Here is a 21,047-nt window from a genome sequence, read left to right as displayed (position 1 = left end):
CTGGAAGCAAGGCACTAGAGACTGAGGGGTTGAGAGTGGCCACCTCTGTGGGACAGGGTCAGGGAGCAGGAAGTGGGTACAAAGGTTAGAGTCTGCAGGTTAGTCTACAAGCCAATCAACAGCAAGGGATTAAGAATGCATTTAGCACACATAGTAATAAGGTAAGTTACACAGTTGTAGACAATCACGTAATCACTGGTTTTACAAATAAAAATGCTCACACTGGTGACAACATGTGGATTAAAGAATGCCTGCTATTATTTATATACACACACACGCACGCGCACACACACACACACACACACACACACACTCACACACACACACTCACACACACACACACGCACACACACACCCACACACACACACACACACACACACACACACTCACACACACACACACTCACACACACACACACGCATACACACACACGCACACACACACACACACACACACACACACGCACGCGCACACACACACACACGCACGCACGCGCGCGCACGCGCGCGCACACACACACGCACGCACACACGCGCGCGCGCGCGCACACACACACACACGCACACACACACGCACGCACAAACACTCACGCGCGCGCGCACACACACACACACACGCACTCACACACGCACGCACAAACACTCACACACGCACGCGCGCACACACACACACACACACGCACGCGCGCACACACACACACACACACACACACACAGATAAAGGTAAACACTCGTTGAGGCTGAGGTAAAGTAGCAGACTGTCCTGTGGCACCATGGCTACACTCATGAATGCTGCCCCCTACAGGCCGAGCAGGAGAGGTGCCCTCAGCTCACAGCTACAGTCTGTGATAGTGTGGCATTTGAAAGCAGTTGGTGTTCTTTGCTCACGAACACTTGAAGCGTGTTGTTGAAAGATGACATGTTTGATGATGGACTAAATATAGACTCTGAATAATAAATGGGTGCAGTCTGTCTGTGTTGTGTTTTCAGGAACACGATGCTGTTCTCCAACCAGTCCCAAAGACTCAATCAGTCTGTGTAGGAGCATGCCACTGGAAGCACTGCTGTACTTCTTTCAGTGTCTCACACACTACTGCTGAACTACAAAATGCTGTATGACTCTCACATCAGAGTGATTTGTTTCATTTTTACACATTCACTGTAAATATCTGCTTCGTACGTACAATGACCGTTTTCAGCTAATACACAGCACCGTGCATAAAACTGAAGCCTTGAAATGTGCTGAAGCTCTTTGTCACATCCTGATACCATCAAAGTGCAGTTTGACTAGTTTCATTCAAGCATCAGAGCCATCACAATGATCTGAAGCAACATGAACATGAAAGTCTAAAGTAACAGAAGGTCTTTCACCAATTGCAGTTACATGTGCAGTATGTATGCACACGTCTTCAGCAGCTGAAACCAGTGCTTTACATGTTTTAGCCATGTCTGCCTAAATCCACAGCATTTCCACAGCGTGTTCACAGGGGGCCATTGATTGTTGGGTTTCCTCTGTATGTATCATTGTAGGTCTGCCTTACTACATAAAGGTGACTGTTGTTGGTAAGTGTAAATGTAAGAGAAAATGACATATTTTAAGAGTACACTCAGAGTAATGAACTAATGAAACAACACAATGTCCAGTCTGTATGTGAGTGTACCTAACACAGTGAGGCGAGCAGAGGCTGAGAGCTGGTCTATCTCAGATTTAGCAGCGCAGGTGTACGTCCCCTCATCACCCTCGTTCACATTGGGGATGGACAGAGACTCATCATCCTTCTTCAACCTAGGAGACAGATACAGAAAGGACTGTCATACGTGTAGTAACAGCACTGGAGCTAGTCTTTATTCATAGTCATACAAAAACCAAAGAAACTCATTCCTGGAAGAAGAGTGTTCAGATTTCTGTTCATATGAACTGCCTGTATGCTGACAGGCATCAGAGTAGCCAGCATACAAACCATTTGGGTCCATGCATTTACTTTTGTGGGTTTACATTTAAAAACAGTCCCAATACAATCCATTGAACATTGTTGGATTTTAAATCAGATAATCCAGATGTGACTGAAGACTTTCAGCTTCGATTCAAAGGGTTTGACAAAAGTGCTGCATCAGCAGTTTCGGACATACAGGTTTTTTAAACAGTCTCTCATTTTCAGAGACTCAACACTAGTTGGAGTGTTGGGGAGTTTCATGGCCAGGCGAAGCTTCTTTATTCCAAGTGAAGTCAAGTGTTGGACTTTAATTGGGTAGCAAAGAAACGTGGATACAAGTGAAGAAAGCTACTATTAGGCTGGAAAACAATCCTGTCAGACAAACAGGAAGTAGTTTAGATCATGTGACATATTCTTTCAAACAAAAAAGGATGCTCTGGCCAGCTCAGCAATACCAAAAGACTGCAGAAGACAACTTAAGTGGATCATTTCAAACTTTTCACAACATCTAGCCAAATCCTGAACAGAAGGAGACAGGCCTGAATCATCAGCTGAAAACTAGCTTTACTTTGTCGTCTGGGTCAACTTTGCTAGCAGAGACAGAGAGAGGCGTTGAAAGGCTGCTCCAACGGAGCTTATTGTTTCGGAGGAAAACACGAACACAGTGTAGTCGAGTCTTAACAGCTTACTTACAGCTGTGCTCGTCAGGCTCTCTGTTTGGCTGCAGTGGTTGTTATTATATTTACATGCTTCCAGCTCCCGTTTCTGCTCCGTGACAGCTCGTACTTTTCCTTTCTCTCCCTCCCTCGCTCACAGACACATAACGGGTATGGCGGTCCATTCTCCCTGCAGCACGGACTACACTGCCCATCAGGCTGCATGCTTTAGGGCGATGCCTGTAACACTCTGCCTGTTGCCTTCATATTAAATCATTTTAAAAAATATTTCTTCACATCAATATGAGACGTGAGACTGAGACACAGACATCAGAGCCTCTTAATGCGTGTTTGGTTTGGGTTTCCACCGGCGTGGAATTACCAAAAACAGAGAGGGGACAGCCGAACATATGAAACAGGAAAAGACCGCCGTGTAATCCATTTATTTCAACAAAGTAACTGTATTCTGATTACCATCTTTTTAAATGGTAACTGTAACGGAATACAGTTACTCATATTTTGTATTTTGAATATGTAACGGTGGTACATGTACTCTGTTACTCCCCAACACTGGTTGTCATGCAAGGATTACTGCCACACAAACCAAAAGTACTGTTACCCCCACGACACAGATGGTCCTATATCACAACAAGTAACTTTACTGTACAAAATTCAGTGAAGTAAGTACACTGACAGCAAAGCACAAACGTGGAACTAAAGAAGACTCACATTTCCACTCAGTGACACCTGTGTGCTCTGTAAGACTCATTGTAGCGTGGCTCTCCTGGAGCCTGGTTTGTCTCAAGCTGTTTTCATAAATCCTGACCTGTATCTGAAACTGAGTCTGCTGCACGCACCAGTTAGCTGCAAAATAATAACTCAAGAGTTCCTTAAGGGAGACAAATCTAATATTCTTCCATTGTTATTATAAAATCCTATGGCAATATAAACTTTATTTCTCAATTTGAATCCTAATGAATGTACTTAACTTGAATCAGATATGTAGAACACGAGCACAGGAAATGAGGAGAAATGACTGTGGCAGGAATGAGACACAACCACGTTTGAACATTCTCTTTATTATAACTCACACACCAACAACAGCAACCCCACAGCAGGTCCCTACACCAACCTTAAGCTGGCGAGGCGTGACTATGATGTGGCAACGGTGCATTCACCTCCCCTGCAGCCGCACTGCCAACCACACCCTGCCACAATTATATTCAATAATGTATAATAATGAATAAAGTAGTCGTGGTAAGCCAATCACATGGCCACTTCAAGATGACAAAGCAACAAGGTGACATATTCCAATTGTGTTGATAGGCCACGTAAAACCAGAGTCATGATAAACAATATAAACGTGTTTTTCCTCAATAGTTTCGTCACGTTTACTGTCTAAGCACAGCGCAGCGAGCACGCTCTGCTTATGAGCAAAACATAAAAAAACAAACAAAAACAGCCTGTTTGTGTTGGTGGAAAAATGCACCATGACGACCAATCAAAAAATGATATGGCAACATGACGTTTGGTTGTTTAGGAAGAGGGGGAAGATTTAGGAGTGACTGTGAGAGAGAGAGAGAGAGAGAGAGAGAGAGGGAGAGAGAGAGAGAGGGAGAGAGAGCAAGTTTTGAGATGTGAGAGATTTGTGACGTTTAGCGTGTTTGGAGTGTGTAGTTACTGTGTTGTCTTGTGTAGTTAATGTGTTGTCTTGTGTAGTTAGTGTGTAGTGTTGTGGATAGTTTTGTGTTGTGTGTCAGAACAATGAGGCGACTGCTGTCTCCAGGTAGAAACAGCAGTGACACACCTGCTGCTGTCAGACCTGCAGGTATCAGGCTGTGATGTTCTCCTTTATAGTGGACAGAAATATTTGGAGTGGCACAAATAATTTGTGGCATCTTATTTAATGCAGAACAGCTGATGGTTCTGTAAACAGTTTGAAATGGCTGCAAATAACTTTGTTTGCAAAACTTGTGCATATGATTTTAAAATTGACAATTTATATTTGCATTGAAAGCTATGAAATATGATTCATTAAACATGTTTGTGGTTGTTACGGTGAAAATATCACTTTTTCTACGGATTTTATGGTTTTTGTCTGATTTTAGATCAATTGTGTTAAAGAATGTTAGCTACCGCTCACCGCACGTCTGCAGGCTTTATTTAAATGGAAAACTTCCACAACAGGCAAAAAAAAGCTTTATGCTAAAAAAAAAAAAGATTCAGAGCAGAAGTTTTTTGCACTGCATTTTAAAATGAGAACATATTGCATTTATTTACAATTAAAGACACAGAGCAGGAGGTGTGTTACTGTTTTACATCCACAGACACACAAGAAAAGAAGCAGGCAACATGAGGTCAAGTTATGGCAATTTTATTTGTGTGTTTCAGTACATGTATTTAGATTAGAGTTTTTAAAAAACAAACAAACGTCCCAAGAAGAAGGATGGGGTGAAAGAAAGGTGGAGAGAGGAGGAAGAAACTATTGATGTCCTCAAACTCGATGCTGCTGGGTCAGTTCTTTCTCAGCAGGCTGCTCCAGAATCCCCTCCTGTCCTCGGCTTGCTTTTCTTTTGCCTTCAGTTCGTTTAAGGTTTTGTTGAGCTGCTCCTCGGCATCTTTAAATGTTTCTTTCAGCTGCTGTTTGGCCAGTTTCCCTTTGTGTTTGAGGAGCTCTTTAGCTTCCTTTTTGTGCTTTCGTATTTCTTTAAGTGCGTCTTTGCAGTCTTTCTTGGTCACCGCAGAGCCGCTCATTTCTTTCTTGAATGCCTTCACCTCAAGTTTCTCTTCTGCAAGTTCTTCTTGCACTTTCATCAGTTCCTTCTTCATGTTTTGAGTGTGACTCTTTGTATCTTCCATTTCTTTCTTTGCTTCCTGTATTTTCATTTTCTCTTCCTCCAACACTTTTTGAGCTTCCAACAATTCTTTCTTCATATTTTCAATCTCATTTTCTGCCTCATGTTTACGTTTTTTCTCCTCTTGAAGTTGTTGCTTCACATGCAGTATTTCCTTCCTTAGTGTTTCAGCTTCAGCCGTTACATTTGCAGCTTCTTGTGTTGCCAACTGCATTTTCCTTTTTCCCTCTTCAAAAGCTTCCTGCACCTCCTGTAATTCCTGCATCACATTTCCTGCCTCCTTCTTTGCAGTTTGATATTTCTTTTTGGCTTCTTGTGCTGTGCTTTTCTCTTCCTCCAATGCTTTTTGAGCTTCCAACAGTTCTTTCTTCATGTTTTCATTCTGGTTTTCTGCCTGTTGTTTTCCCATTTTCTCTCCTTTAAGTTTGAGACCCACATGCAGTAATTCCTGCAATACTACTTCAGTTTCAAACTGTGAATTTTGAGCTTCTCCTCTTGATTTTTCTGCCTCTTCTTTTAATTTGACATTTTCAGCCTGTATCATTTGAAGTTCTTCTTGCAGGTTAATCAGCTGTACTGTATTGTGAGGTGAAGCACTCGCCGATCCTCTTCTCGTTCTCCCTCGATTCATTTTGGCCTTTTAAACAAAGGAGCCAACGTTTTGTAGAGGAGTGAAGTGAAGTTTTCGATGTTTCTTCGTCAGCTGTCGTTTGTCCTGCACAGAGATGCTGCTGTAGATGTGTCTCTAGCTGTGTCTGGATACAATGAAACATGCTGGAACTAAGTGCTTGTGTTGCACAGTTCTACTAAACATTCCATTCCATGCATGCTCCGCCCACATGGTCAGGAATGTCAGGTGCTGCATCGCCAAATGCTGCTCCCGTTGCCTAGCAATAACAGCTGTTTACTTTTTGGGGTCTGGTTCATTATTTAATAAAGAAAACATGTCCAAGTACTGGGTGCTGAGGCTCAGCGCATATTCTAGCCTGCTGTGTGGGTGGGCAGCTAGAAATCACTGGTGGGCAACATGAGTGAGGAGAAAACTGGAGCAGCCAAGCAGGGAGCTGCAGGTTGCTGGTTTGAGTCTCTGTTCAGATGCTGGTGTCTCCTCTCTCTGAGATGTCTGCAAACTGTCCCAGATAAAACAATAAGGATAATAAACAAACACGTGACTAAAATAACAATTATGACTCTGATGTGTTTCATGTGTAGCAGGATGGCCTCTATACAGCAGTCGCTGCAAGCATCCACATCGCCACACTTACTTTTCTTTAAGCAGGCGTGCTGGGCTCCTCCTAAGGAAAGTTTGAAACTTCATTTCCTTCATGCTGGTGAACTTTTTACCAAATATTTTCATCAAAGCTTCTCCATCACTGACAGGGATTGTTTGGATCTTCACACTCATCTCCACCAACCCTAAAAAATGAGTCTCACTTTGCTCATATAATGCCAGGAGTGTCTCTATATTCCACAAAAGTCTATGCAAACATGTAACAGTATCCCATATTCATAGAAATATTATTGATATTATAACAAAAGCTGTCACCAACACAATTGTCCCAAGTGCTTTTTTTATTAGTTATTGCAAATGCTCGATCGCAGTTCTTGCTAGATGACAAAACCACTTATTAGGTTTAGAAGGAAATGACTTTTTCTACATGAGGTAAAGTTGGAGAGCTGTTTCCCCAAACTAAATGAAATCATCATTTAAAAAACTACAATCTGTATTTACTCTGAACATCCGTGTTAACATTTGGAAACATGTAAGTGTAACAAACATGTTAAAACATAAGAAATCAGGAAGGGGCATGTATAGGAATTTCTTTTACTTATGTATTAATCACATTATTTTATTGTATGATACCTTGGTGCCACTGGGTTTTAACATGTCTCACACTCATACAGTAAGACAAATGGTGGGGGTGTAGTAAGGAAGTTGGGGGAAGCAGACAACTCCACAGGAAGAGTCTTTTGTGTCTTCGAGGACTCTGGGAGGTAGCAAGGGAGTGTGAAACAGCTGTGTACTGCCTTTTGTTCCTGGAGAAGGTATTTAACTGAGAGCCATGCTGGGCTCAGGGAGACTCTGCTGACCGTCTGTCCCGCGGTCATGCAGGGACTTCATCAAGCTTGGTTGTCTATTCTTTGTGTGTTTGGATTAATACAGTTTGTCAAAATGAAAACATGACTGTAAATCCAGACACGTGAGGTTGTGCTGATGAGACCAAACAAGGCAAATAAACAGTTTTAAAGGTGAACTGTGGACAACGGCCAATTCTACCCTGGAGCCCAGAGGGTTACACGTTATTTTTTAAAGTAACGCAATAGTTACTTAATTACTAGTAATTAATTACTTTTAGAATCTTGTAACTCAGTTACTAACTCAGTTACTTTTTTGAAGAAGTAACTAGTAACTATAATTAATTACTTTTTCAAAGTAACAACGCTGCTGATGACACCACCATTATCGGTCTGATCCAGAATGACGACGCGTCTGAGTGGAGGTGGATCAGCTGGTCCACTGGTACAGACTGTGGAGATGCCAGTGGACTTTGGAGAAACTACCCGATGCTCCGCCCTCTCGCCATCCTCAACAATAGTCTGTATGTGAGGACCACTTCACATCACAAAAAGGTGGATCCTAAGGAATCTGAAGTGATCCACCATGTGCAGAACAAGGCCCAGATGAGTTTCTTCCTGTGGCAGCTGTGAAAGTTCCACAGGAGCTGCTGGTCATCACCCACTCTGTGTTGTGCACATGGATGAGTGTCTCAGCTACGTCACTCTGATAAACACTCTGAAGTAACCACTGATATATCATTAGCACACTGCACAATTATAGTTATTTTATTTATATAAGTTGCCAGAAAAATAACTACTCGAGTACAGTAACAAAGTATTTGTACTTCATTACCTCCCACCTCTGAGTATAGCCAGCTGCTCCTCAGGAGAAATGAGTGGTAGCTCAGTCAGCTTATTTTAAACCATTTCCCAAGTCCATGTACTTCTGTTAGTCTATAAACCATCATCATATATAACGTCTTGGCCTGCTTAGCATCTCTAGCAACAGTTGAGATTGTGTTTCTCAGCCATGTCTTAAACTCGTCGCACCTTCTGCAGCTACACACTCAGCCTCGCTCCAGCTGACAGTGAAGGCTGTTTGGAACAAACCCGCTGACTCACGGACCCGAACCTTTACCCTTCACTACAAATGCTTTATACATAGCTACTGGGGAAGAAACAGTGGGTAGGTTGGAGTGATAATAATAACATGGCCTGAACCACCACTCACAACCACTAGCACTTTATATAGCCTCTGTAAAAACTATCTAAACCCTCACTTATCTTAACTGCACTACTGTATAGCTCTGTGTAAATAATCATTCTGTACATTCGATAATCTTTAATCCTACAACTGTTTACAACTTGCATAGTTCCCATTTCTGTATAGCTGTATATCTCAGATTCTGTAAAGTTATTTATTTCATATTCTGTATAGTTTTTCATATTTATATCCTGTTCATAGCCTGTACATAGCTTGTACTCACTACAGCCTGTACATACTTATAGTTATAGGATATTCACAACATACTTCATACCGTGTACATTATAACATACCATAATAGACCCATTTCTGTAATATACTCACATATCTATATTATTGCTAATATATATTGTAATATATCTATATCACTAAAGCACTTCTAGATGGATGCAAACTGCATTTCGTTGCCCTGTACCTGTGCATGTGCAATGACAATAAAGTTGAATTCTATTCTATTCTATTCTATATGGGTGGGGGCACTCCCCAACATCCCAGTACAGCATTTGTAATTTAATGGACCCATCGAAACCACTAGAAAGAGACTCTGATCCTTCATTGACACACGCTGTAGAGATGAAGGGGTTAAAGGATTCACCTTCCCTTTGGCTCATTCAAACTGACTCAATTGTTGCCAAGGCAACACTTTTGGTTGTTTGAAAGCAATTGGTCTGCTCATTTTCTAAATGTGCCACTAATTAACCATGGATGTGTTCTGCTTTGGGTCTTGAAGAGTCATTGTCTGAACTATGAATCACCTGCATGTCACAAAACTGAGACTAGATTTTTAGTAACAGAGCCTCACTACAATTCACTGCTACAACTACACACCAATCACAGCACTGCAAACCACACCCAGGCCACTTTACCCTTGTTAAGGAATATATATATATTCTTAGTGCTTATTTTCTGATTATTTTGTTTATGCATTTTAATAACAGGCCAGCTTTGACTCACAAACCAGTTGCTCAGCCAGACTGGAGCTGTGCAGAGCTGCAGAGGCAGTATATTAAGAACAGGAAACAGATGCAGACAGAAGAAGTGGAACTGGGCAGAGGGTAGCGCACGTAATCACTCCACCAGCAACACACACACATCAAGTAAGGCCAGAGGTAAAGAAGTTGTTTTGATCGAAACTGTGTGTGACGTGCGAGTGCCAAAATAACAGACTATGATGTACGCATCCGGCTTAATGCTCCAGACCTGCCGATGCTTAGCAGCGTGCACATCCCCTTTCTGGAAAGTAATGATTGAATAAAATGATTATAAATACTTTGACCACTCTGCGTCTTCTCTGTCCAGGAGAAGAATAAAAAGAACTAGGGTTCGATACCCTTCACTAAACTGTGAAACTTTGTTGTTAGATTCAGAGCAAATAAACAACTTTTCCCACAACCATGTTTAGTCAGGCTTGAAGCAGAGACAAAGAGGGTGACAGCACAGCACAGGTTGTTAAAAAAGAGCAAACGCAGGGGTCATTACCTCCATCCCAAGTAAAGAGGCTTGTCATCCTTCATCCAGGCCACACTGACAGGAAGGCTGGGGTCAGACGTCACCCTACACGTGAAGCGAGCTGTGGAGCCCCTGATGGCTGACTGGTGCTCGGGGGCCTGAATGATGCGAGTCGGCTCTGGGTCACAGTTAAGATGAAGAGCAATGCACTACATGAACATTTTAGACGCATCCAATAACACAAGTGGTAGATAATACTGTGTAGAGCTGCATGGTCAGGTGCCACAGTCTCATCCAAAACAAGACCAATTTATTCTTTCCATCTCTGTTCAATATGAGATAAGCTGCAAAGATTTAAAGAAAATGTGCAAGAAAATTGAATCATGGAGACTGTATTTGCATAACAATGCAATCACTTTGTGTAAAGATCCACAGTACAGTTAGCAGGCAAAACAAATAGACAACCAACAGCAAAGTCAGGTGCATCCCACCAGCCTCTGCCCTTCTCCTCTGGTGTAACATGTGACGCAGACAGGACTACAAACAGCTTCAGCAGTCTTACTAATGCACCCTGACATGTAAGGTGAGCTGTTATTTCCATCGTTGGCTCACTGGAGACAGGCTTGGATAAAACAAGTTGAAACAAATGTTGATTTAAGATGTTCTGCATGTTTACGCTCTCTTTGTCACTGTCACAGTTTAACGTTTAATGAAAGGCAGAGAGTGCAGGCTGCTTGGCACAGTGACAGGAAGTCATTCAGAACAGGCACAGACCTGCTCAAGCAGATCTCATGTCATTCATGTAAAGCACTTTGGGTGCCTTGAAAAGCGCTATATAAATCCAATCCATTATTATTATTATTATTATTATTATTATTATTATTATTATTATTATTATTATTATTCATGAATTCACTTTTCATTTTTAACATCTAACCTTTGACCTCCAGGCGCACTTGGTTTTCAGCTTTTCCCAAGATGCTGCTGGCCACACAGGTGTAGGTTCCCTCGTCCTCTGCTCGGGCCCGCTTTATCTCCAGGGTACCATTAATGTAAACACGGTACTGGCCTCCATCCAGCCCGCTGCCCTGTCCATTCTTAAACCTACACATAATAAAAACACATGGTTAACAGCTGGAGATACTGCCGCTGACTCTGGCTGTCAAAGACCAAGAAGCTTTAGATGCTCACCAGCGTAGCTCCGGTAAAGGCGAACCAAAAAAGGGGCAGTCTAGGAAGGTGCGGTTGTTCTTAATGACTTTTATTAGCTGGTTTTTGGGGCCCAGCATCCTTGGGGGCAGGTCTACAGGAAAAAGGATTACAGTACATCTTCACCAGGCTTCATCCCTTACACACACTTACAAGCATTTAATCAAACAGATACGATTATGGTTATTTTAGAAAACTCTTTTTTTACAGCAGGTTCCTGTGTGAACTAACACTGTGCATGCAGTGTATAATAAGGTATCCATAAACCAACAACCATCACGCTTCAAGCATAAGTCCAGTGTGGAAGTTAGCTGGCTCCTTCTCAGCAAGCACTCATTCCTATAACTCTCAGTATGTTTATAGTACCAGCTAAAGCTGGCAGAAGATTAGAGAGATGTAACTGATCATGTTGTTCTTGTTATCTTTAGACAAAATGTCAGTGATTTCATGTTGTCTCTCAGAATCAGAACACTTCATTAATCCCTGAGGCACACATGGGCTACAGCAGGCTGCATGCTGGTTGATGCATGCACACCAACCCTTCCAACCATACATACATTGCACAAACATCACATTGAGAAGACAGGTCAGAGAGGTAGGCTGACAATAATACATGTGTTACTTTGTAATGCATCTTTTCATTGCAAGATTTAAATATTTTTTTGCAATAATTAGGTAATCTATCATGACTCATTTTTCTTGCTATGTCAAGATAAAAAGTGCAGGAGGAAATGGGCTCGTGAGGAGTCATTAGGAGCAACATTTAAACTTCTTCAATAATATGTGTGAGTATATTTCACCTTTTTCCAAGATGCAAATAAAAGTAGCAGCTACTGACTATCAGTGGTACTTTATGATGAATGAGAACATTGGCATCCACTCGAGGTGGAGACTATGACTCTTACCCCAAACCCAGATAAAGGTGAAGAGTAACACTGTCTGTGTGCTGGCAAACTAAACTAAGGACTCGATCAACAGGGGTCACCACATTTCTAGATAACTTCTAAGGTTACATGTTAAATCTGGCGACACAGCAATGATTATATCATTATAAATAGTAGTAACAAGCAACACAACACAGGTGTTTTTTCCAAACACTAATTTGAAGATTAACCAACTAACCTCATGTTAAAGTTATTTTGGAGGTTAAATTAATATTAAAGTTGACCAAACAATTGAAAGACTGCCTCTGAAAACCAGTGGTTCCAGTAATGAATGATAGTGTGTGCGTGCGTGCGTGCGTGCGTGCGTGCGTGTGTGTGTGTGTGTTTCATGGATCTCATAGTAAAAACATGAGTTTACATGAACAAAGGTCAGCAGCCTGCTCACCAACATGGTCAGCATAACATATCACCACACTGGTCATCATCTGTCCTCCTGCACAAAGTGCTGCCTGCTCCAGTCACAAGAACTTTGATGATAAAGTGGTGATTAAAATCTATAAAGAACAAAAACTAGTCCAAACTTTTACCTGGCAGTGTAACCACTATGGTCACTTCTGGATAAGGTTTAAAAAAGGTTTTTCAAACCAGTCCTGAAGCCAGTGAGCTACAGCACACTCTGGATGTGCAGAGCTAATAGGCTCACTGCTATGTTTCCCTTTTGAAATCAAGCTCCCACTTCTGTGTCTCACCAAGAACGTTGACAAAGGCGTTGGCTAACAAATAGCCATGCTCGTTGGAGGCGTTACACTGGTACACGGCGCTGCTTCCAATCTGCACAGAGTGAAACATGATGGTGTCTCCGAGCACCTGTCTGTTTGGGTTGGTGGGAGAGCCTGCAGTCGGGCGGAGGAGGGTTAGATGATCCCGACAGGAAGACAAAGAAAAGACTGTTGGTAGCTGTCGTATATACTGATGTTTATGCAGCATTTTTAGTGAGTACATTACAATTGTGCATCAAAAAAAAGGCTGATGTTCTGTAACAATAATTAAAAAGAACCATACTCTCTATAGGCTGCCCATTGACAAGCCACTCAATGCGAGGTTTAGGGTTGCCATTGGCCCGGCATACCAGGCGTCCATTCTCTTCTGGGGCTAGCACCTGGTCTGATGGCTTGTGTAACCAGTAAGGAGCCGCTGTTGGGCACAAGGCCAACATGTTAGCACCAGTTATACATTCAAGAAACACAGAGCCAATAGGCCTACTCACCTTTAACTTGAACAAAGATGGAGTGGCGTATGGTGCCTAAATGGTTGTTGGCCATGCATACATACTCGCCAGCGTCCTCCTCTGACACACTAACAATCTTCAGGGTCTTGTTGAAGTTCTCAAACTTGACTTTCTGCCCTGGCAGCTCCCCACCTTTCTTAAACCACTTGATGATGGGTGTTGGACTGGAGGAGAAAGCAACGGTAGGAAAGACAAGACCTCAAAATTCAGCTTCATGTGCCACTATTCACTTTTCAAACAAATGGCAGTATTAATCTTATCATTACGCAGTACATGTGTGTGTGACAGTGCACTCACAGTCCAGCAGCGATACACTCCAGCAGCAGCTGCTCATCTCGCAGCACCATTTTGGAGCTCTCACTTCCTGATGGTGAGAGGAAGGTCGGCGTGGACTCTGCTACTTTACGGTCTGCAGATGTGACAGGAGGACGGATTAGTACGCACAAACAAAGCATTCATTTATCTTTGCAGCATGACTCACTTTCTCCATTAAACAGCCTCTTTTTTGAATCAACCTAGGACTGTTATTGTGAACCCTGGCAGGCTCTGTGCAGTCACTGAGGTCACCTGTAAACAGGTCCAACACTCTCTGGCTTATTTTGAAATAAATAAAATAAAAAAAATTGTTCTGATATCAAAAGTTTTTAAGGTAGACTGTTTTCTTGGATTTGGTAAATGTTTAAATATGCAATTGTAACTCTCTGGTGCCACCTTAAAACCTGTAGTCTGTAATAGGACATGATGTCGTCGGTAAACAGGAAGTAAGTCTGTGAATTAAGGAGAAGGCATGTGCAGCATGGTGGCCTTAGCCAGATAAATCCAGTGGCATCCACATACATCCTATGCCTTTGGTAGCATTGTGGGTATGTATAGACTCACATGGAGTTCAGATCTGTAAGGATGAAGATGTTCACGAGCCACGACAAGTAAGATTTGAACACAGTTCTGCTACTCCAACCCAGAATCTCAGATTTCAAAATGACTATAGTGGTGCATTTCCCTCAGCCTATCCCATATCTCCTAACGCCAACTATGGCAGCCCCAACCCAAACGATTTTGTGAGATATTGAAGGGATATCTAATGCTATAGATAATAAGGAATATACTGTTGGTGTTTTTATAGACTTAAAAAAGGCGTTTGATACAATTGATCATTCTATATTAATGAATAAACTCGAGAGATATGGCATAAGAGGGATAGCATACAAGTGGTTGAAAAGTTACCTGGATGAAAGATATCGAAGATGTCGAATTCAATAATGTAAAATCTAAGCAGTTGAAGGTAACTTGTGGTGTTCCTCAGGGCTCTGTGCTGGGCCCTAAATTATTTATATTATATATAAATGACATGTGTAATGTTTCCAAACTGTTAAAATGTGTATTGTTTGCTGATGATACCACTCTGTACTGCTCAGGTAAAAACTTAGAACAGCTTCTGACTACAGCAGAAAAGGAGTTAAATATATTAAAAACTGGTTTGATGTAAATAAGTTATCATTAAATATAAAGAAAACAAAATTGATCATTTTTGGCACTAGACAAATGAAAAATGTATCTAAAATCAGGGTTAATGGAATTGAAATTGAAAGAGTGTACGAAAATAAATTTCTTGGAGTGATAATTGATGATAAGCTGAGTTGGAAGTCTCATATAAACCATGTGAAAACAAAAATGTCAAAAACCATTGCTATTCTCTATAAAACAAAGCATGTCCTGAACAAAAAATCATTATACACACTTTATTGTTCTCTGTTGCTTCCATATATGACTTACTGTCTGTAGATATGGGGTAATGCATATAAAACGAACACTCTTCCTATTTTCAAGTTACAAAAAAGAGCTATAAGAATTATAAACCAATCAAACTATATAGAACCAACTAACATTTTGTTTATTAATCTGAATACCCTGAAATTTTATGATTTAGTTGAATATAAAATGGTACAGATAATGTATAAAGCACAAAATAACTTGCTTTGCCCCAGTACTCAGAAGCTGTTCAAAGTCAGAGAGAGTCAATATGACTTAAGGGGAACAGATTTCTTTATAAAGAACAAGATGAGGACAAACATAAAGCAGAGATGTGTTTCTGTTAGAGGAGTTAACCTGTGGAATAGTTATGACAGGGATTTAAAAAGGTGTAGTTCATTTTCCTTGTTTAAAAATATGTTTAAAAATAGAGTATTAGAAAAATATATAAATCAAGAATGAAAAGAGCAAAAAAAAACAACAACAAAAAAAAAACCCTCTTGATTCTTTTGCTTTGATGTAGTTACTTATCTAAGGTGGAAAGTTTTTTTTTTCTTGTTTGTTTGTTTGGTTGTTTGGTTGGTTGGTTGGTTTTTGCTTTGTTTTATTATTTGCTTCGAGCTGCATGCAAAAAGATATTTTGTGAAAAGGGTTGGCGTAATAAGCAAATGCTTCAGCCAATACCTTTTGATTAGCCTTGTCTCATGCTTTCTTGCTTTGTGGTAGATCTTTGTTCTGTTTTCACTGAGATATTTGAATGCTAATCAATAAAAATCAAATCAAATCAAAATCAAATCAAATCAAATCTTGCACGCCGTGAACTTGTGTCTACATGCTTACTTCAATTTAATGACAAGCCACAGAACTACAGAGCCTGGAAACGCTCATTTCTATCTGCAACCAGTGGCTTAGATTTGACTGCGAGTGAAGAGATGGATCTTCTTTTAAAGTGGCTTGGCAAGGAGTCAAAAGAACACGCAGAGCAGATCAGAGCAATTCATGTTAATCATCCAGGAGCTGGGCTGGATATGATATGGGAAAGACTTGATAGAACCTACGGCTCAACAGAGGCAATAGAGGATTCTTTCTTCAAGCGCATTGACACATTTCCAAAGGTAGGAAATCGAGACTATGCTAAGTTAACAAAGTTGAGTGATCTTCTGATGGAACTTCTTTCGGCTAAGGATGAAGGAGACCTACCTGGACTTTCATTCCTTGACACAGCAAGAGGTGTCAACCCAATCGTGCAGAAGCTCCCCTTTCGTCTGCAAGAAAAGTGGGCTTCAGCTGGCGCAGCGTACAAGCGGCGAGAGCATGTGCCGTATCCGCCCTTTACCTTTTTTGTAGAGTTTGTTAGCCGGGAGGCTAGCATTGCCAACGATCCAAGCTTCAACTTCATGACTCAGACAGACATCAGCCCCAGGACTGAAAAGTTAGCGTGGCAGCCAAACAAGCATAGAGGAGTCTCAGTCTGTAAAACGGACGTATCCTCCAGAGCTAGTTCTGATTCTAGTAAGTTCTCATCAAAGCTTGATGATTGTGATAAAGTATGCCCCATTCATGGGAAACCACACCCATTACGCAAATGTCGTGCATTCAGAGAAAAACCGATTGATGAGCACAAGATGTTCTTGAAGGAGCACAATTTGTGTTTCAAATGCTGTTCAGCATCATCGCACCTTGCTAGGGATTGCAAGGTCAAAGTGCAGTGTTCGGAGTGCAAAAGTGAAAGGCACAACACAGCTCTACATCCAGGGCCTGCACCTTGGATAGAAGTGAAGGACCCTGCTCCAGACCATGGCGGGGAGGAAGTTGAAACTTTGCCTCAATCGGACATCACAGCCAAATGCACAAAGGTTTGCGGGGGAGATCTGATGGACCGATCCTGTTCCAAAATATGCCTCGTGAAGGTATATCCAGCTGGGAACAGAGAAAAAGCAGTAAAGCTGTATGCAATTTTGGATGAGCAAAGTAACAGGTCGTTAGTTCGCTCACAGTTTTTTGAAGTGTTTGGTGACAAAAGCCCATGTGAGCCATACATACTGAGAACATGTGCAGGAGTAAAAGAATAATCAGGTAGGAGGGCAAGTGGCTATGAGGTGGAATCTCTTGATGGGACTGTCCGCATTCCATTACCCCGTCTCACAGAATGCAATGAAATTCCCAACAACAGGGATGAGATTCCAACCCCTGATGTCGCTATTCATCATGCACATTTAAAGTCACTGGCACACCTCATCCCAGATCTGGACCCAAATGCCCAGATCATGCTTCTCCTAGGGCGGGACGTTATCAGAGTACATAAAGTCCGCAAACAGGTGAATGGTTCACACAACCAGCCCTATGCTCAGAAGTTAGATCTGGGGTGGGTTGTTGTGGGCAACGTGTGTCTCGGCAGTGTCCATAGGCCATCAGCAATCAGCTCCTTCTATACAAATACCACAGAGCTGCGAAGGCCATCTATCTTTAACCCATGCCCTAATGTGTTTTGTGTTAAAGAAAGGTACAGCGCCATCCAGGTTGCAGACCATCTTCCAACATGTCCTGAACAAGAGTCCATCTGCGATGTTGACCATCTTGGATGCAATGTGTTCAAGAGGACCAAAGAGGATAACCAAGTTGCTCCTTCAATTCAGGATGCTTCATTCATGAAAATAATGAAGGCTGGACTACAGAAAGACACAAATAACAGCTGGGTAGCCCCTTTACCCTTCAAGAGTCCATGTCAGCAGCTTCCTAACAACAGGCCTCAGGCACTGAAGCGTCTCAAGTCTCTCATTCACAACTTTGAGAGGAAGCCTGAAATGAGGGAACACTTCCTTAGCTTCATGGAACAGATGTTCAAAAATGGTCATGCAGAGTTGGCTCCTCCGTTGGGTGAGGAGGAAGAGCGATGGTATTTACCAACATTCGGTGTGTACCATCCCAAGAAACCAAAGAAGATCAGAATAGTTTTTGACTCCAGTGCTCGATTCAATGGTGTGTCACTCAATGATGTGCTGTTGACGGGGCCTGATCTGAACAACACACTGCTGGGTGTATTGATTCGCTTTAGAAAGGAAGCTGTTGCATTCTCAGCAGACATAGAACAAATGTTCTACTCTTTCTTGGTCAGAGAAGAGGACAGAAACTTCTTGAGGTTTCTATGGTTCCGTGATAATGACCTCTCCAAAGATATCGTGGACTACCGCATGACAGTCCACGTGTTCGGGAATAGCCCCTCGCCTGCAGTGGCTATTTACGGCCTGCATCAATCCGTTCAGGTCAGTGAGTTCCATGCTGACCCTGATGTAAAGCATTTTGTGATGCGAGACTTTTATGTAGATGATGGACTGAAGTCTCTGCCTACAGTCGAAGCAGCTATCAACTTGTTAAAGAAGACACAGGATGTCCTCTCCAGGTCTAACCTGAGGCTGCATAAGATCGCAGCAAAAGAGAAGGAGGTCATGAGAGCCTTTCCTTCAAGAGACTATGCAAGTGACCTTAAAGATTTTGACCTTGATGCAGACACAGTACCGATGCAGCGCAGTCTCGGGCTCAACTGGAACATTCAAACAGATTGCTTTGTCTTCAGTGTCTCCCAGGAGACAAAACCTTATACTCGCCGGGGAGTCTTATCTATCATTAACAGTCTCTACGACCCTCTTGGGTTTGTAGCACCAGTTGTCATACAAGGCAAGGCCATTCTGCGAGAGCTCACTGCTGAGAATGGTGACTGGGATGCGCCATTACCTCGAGACAAGGAGGAAGCTTGGGCCTCGTGGAGAGCTTCACTGACAGAGTTGTCAAGTCTGACGATACCCAGACCCTACACTGAAACTTCACCATCGACAGCTGTCAACAGAGAATTGTGTGTTTTCTCTGACGCTTCAACAAAAGCTATTGCTGCAGTAGCATATCTTAGAGTCACAGACACTGCTGGAAACCAGCATGTGGGATTTGTCATGGGAAAGGCCAAGCTGGCTCCTCGTCCAGAGCACACAATCCCGAGATTAGAGCTCTGTGCAGCAGTACTGGCTGTTGAGTTGTTAGACCTGATCTCAGCAGAACTTGATCTTCAGCTTAATGCTGTGACTTATTACACAGATAGTAAGGTGGTTCTGGGCTACATTTGTAATGAGACCAGGCGTTTTTATGTTTACGTAAGTAATCGGGTCCTGCGCATTCGAAGATCCTCCAGTCCACGCCAGTGGCGCTACGTGGCCACAAACCAGAACCCTGCAGACCATGCAACACGTTCGGTTGCTGCAGGCACTTTAAAAGACACCAACTGGCTTAGTGGACCCAGGTTTCTGTCCAAACCAGAGCAAGACGTCCCTGACATCACCTTTGATCTTGTGGACCCAGGTTCAGATCCAGACATCCGACCGCTTGTGTCCACATTAAGCACTGCCACAGCATCCAAGCAACTTGGGTCCCAACGATTCACCAAGTTTTCTTCGTGGCAGTCACTGACTCATGCAATCACCCATCTGAAACATATTGCCAGTTGTTACAACATGATCACAACAAACAAACCTTGTAAGGGCATCTTTGTAAGACAGGATTTAGTGTTGAGGAATCCACCCAAGCCTCAGACATCATCATTCGAGCAGTCCAAGAAGAGGTTTATGGCGAGGTGATCAAATGTATCATAATACACAAAGAGGTTCCCAGAAGTAGTCCTCTGAAAAGTCTCGATCCCTTTATTGATGCACATGGCCTGCTAAGAGTCGGAGGTCGTCTTCACTATTTGAGTCTTGCTCAGAGTGAGAAGACTCCTGTGATTATTCCAGGGAATCATCATATTGCAACCCTGCTCATTAGACAGTACCACGAACAAGTTCACCATCAAGGGCGTCTCTTTACAGAAGGGGCTGTCCGTGCAGCTGGATTTTGGATAGTTGGTGGAAAGAGAAAAGTGAGCAGCAGCATCTACTGATGTGTGACATGCAGAAGACTTAGAGCTCCAGTAAGCTGCCAAAAAATGGCCAGCCTTCCGGCAGATCGTCTCTCAACAGACCCTCCCTTCACAAATGTTGGCCTTGATGTGTTTGGTCCTTGGAGTGTTTCTGCACGCCGGACTAGAGGAGGCCTCTCACACAGCAAAAGGTGGGCTGTGATTTTTACATGTATGAGCGTAAGAGCCGTACAAATTGAAGTCACAGAATCCCTCGACACATCCAGCTTTATCAACGCATTAAGGCGGTTTCTAGCAGTTAGAGGGCCGGTCAAAAGTATTCGATCAGACAGAGGCACTAACTTTGTGGGTGCTTGTCAGTCCTTGAAGATACCTTCTAACATTGACCAAAATGGTGTCAAGTCTTACCTGTCAGCCCAAGGTTGCTCTTGGACATTCAACCCTCCACATGCCTCCCACTTTGGTGGAACGTGGGAAAGGATGATTGGTCTGGCTAGAAGGATTCTTGACTCCATGTTCCTCCAGCTCAAGGGGAAGCTTACCCATGAAGTGTTGGTAACTTTCATGGCAGAAGTAGCAGGCATCATTAATGCCCGGCCTCTTGTTCCTGTAACAACTGACCCCGACAACTCATTCATTCTTACGCCAGCTGCTCTTCTAACACAGAAGGTAAACTGTGTTCCTGCTCCTCCAGGAGAGTTTGGAGCCTCTGACCTCTACAAGCATCAGTGGAGACAAGTCCAGCACCTGTCCAACACCTTCTGGGACAGGTGGTGCAAGCAGTTCCTTCCAACATTGCAA

At 42.6% G+C, this 21,047-nt stretch overlaps 1 protein-coding gene across 19 annotated transcripts in view; it reads right to left on the bottom strand.

Annotated features, from left to right (window-relative positions):
- nfasca (neurofascin homolog (chicken) a) overlaps positions 1 to 21,047 on the bottom strand; it is a 118,046-nt gene that overhangs the window by 42,373 nt on the left and 54,626 nt on the right. For 17 of the 19 annotated variants that reach the window (XR_005697800.1, XR_005697801.1, XR_005697802.1 and 14 more), the window contains 9 exons: positions 13,895 to 14,006; positions 13,577 to 13,761; positions 13,372 to 13,503; positions 13,059 to 13,202; positions 11,408 to 11,519; positions 11,154 to 11,320; positions 10,247 to 10,394; positions 1,662 to 1,786; positions 1 to 45 (listed from right to left, as the gene is read on the bottom strand). Coding sequence is in view for 16 of the 19 variants with exons in the window: in XM_040045297.1 (XP_039901231.1) it covers positions 1 to 45; positions 1,662 to 1,786; positions 10,247 to 10,394; positions 11,154 to 11,320; positions 11,408 to 11,519; positions 13,059 to 13,202; positions 13,372 to 13,503; positions 13,577 to 13,761; positions 13,895 to 14,006 (1,170 nt within the window). In the remaining 3 variants the exon portion in view is untranslated. The remainder of the gene's footprint in view (positions 46 to 1,661; positions 1,787 to 10,246; positions 10,395 to 11,153; positions 11,321 to 11,407; positions 11,520 to 13,058; positions 13,203 to 13,371; positions 13,504 to 13,576; positions 13,762 to 13,894; positions 14,007 to 21,047) is intronic. The other 2 variants (XM_040045303.1, XM_040045313.1) reach the window with 1 other exon arrangement.

Source organism: Simochromis diagramma, unplaced genomic scaffold (genome assembly GCF_900408965.1).
Source record: "Simochromis diagramma unplaced genomic scaffold, fSimDia1.1 OVJJ01000761.1, whole genome shotgun sequence".
In the NCBI taxonomy this organism is placed as follows: domain Eukaryota; kingdom Metazoa; phylum Chordata; class Actinopteri; order Cichliformes; family Cichlidae; genus Simochromis; species Simochromis diagramma.
This window is presented reverse-complemented; position numbering and strand designations above follow the sequence as displayed.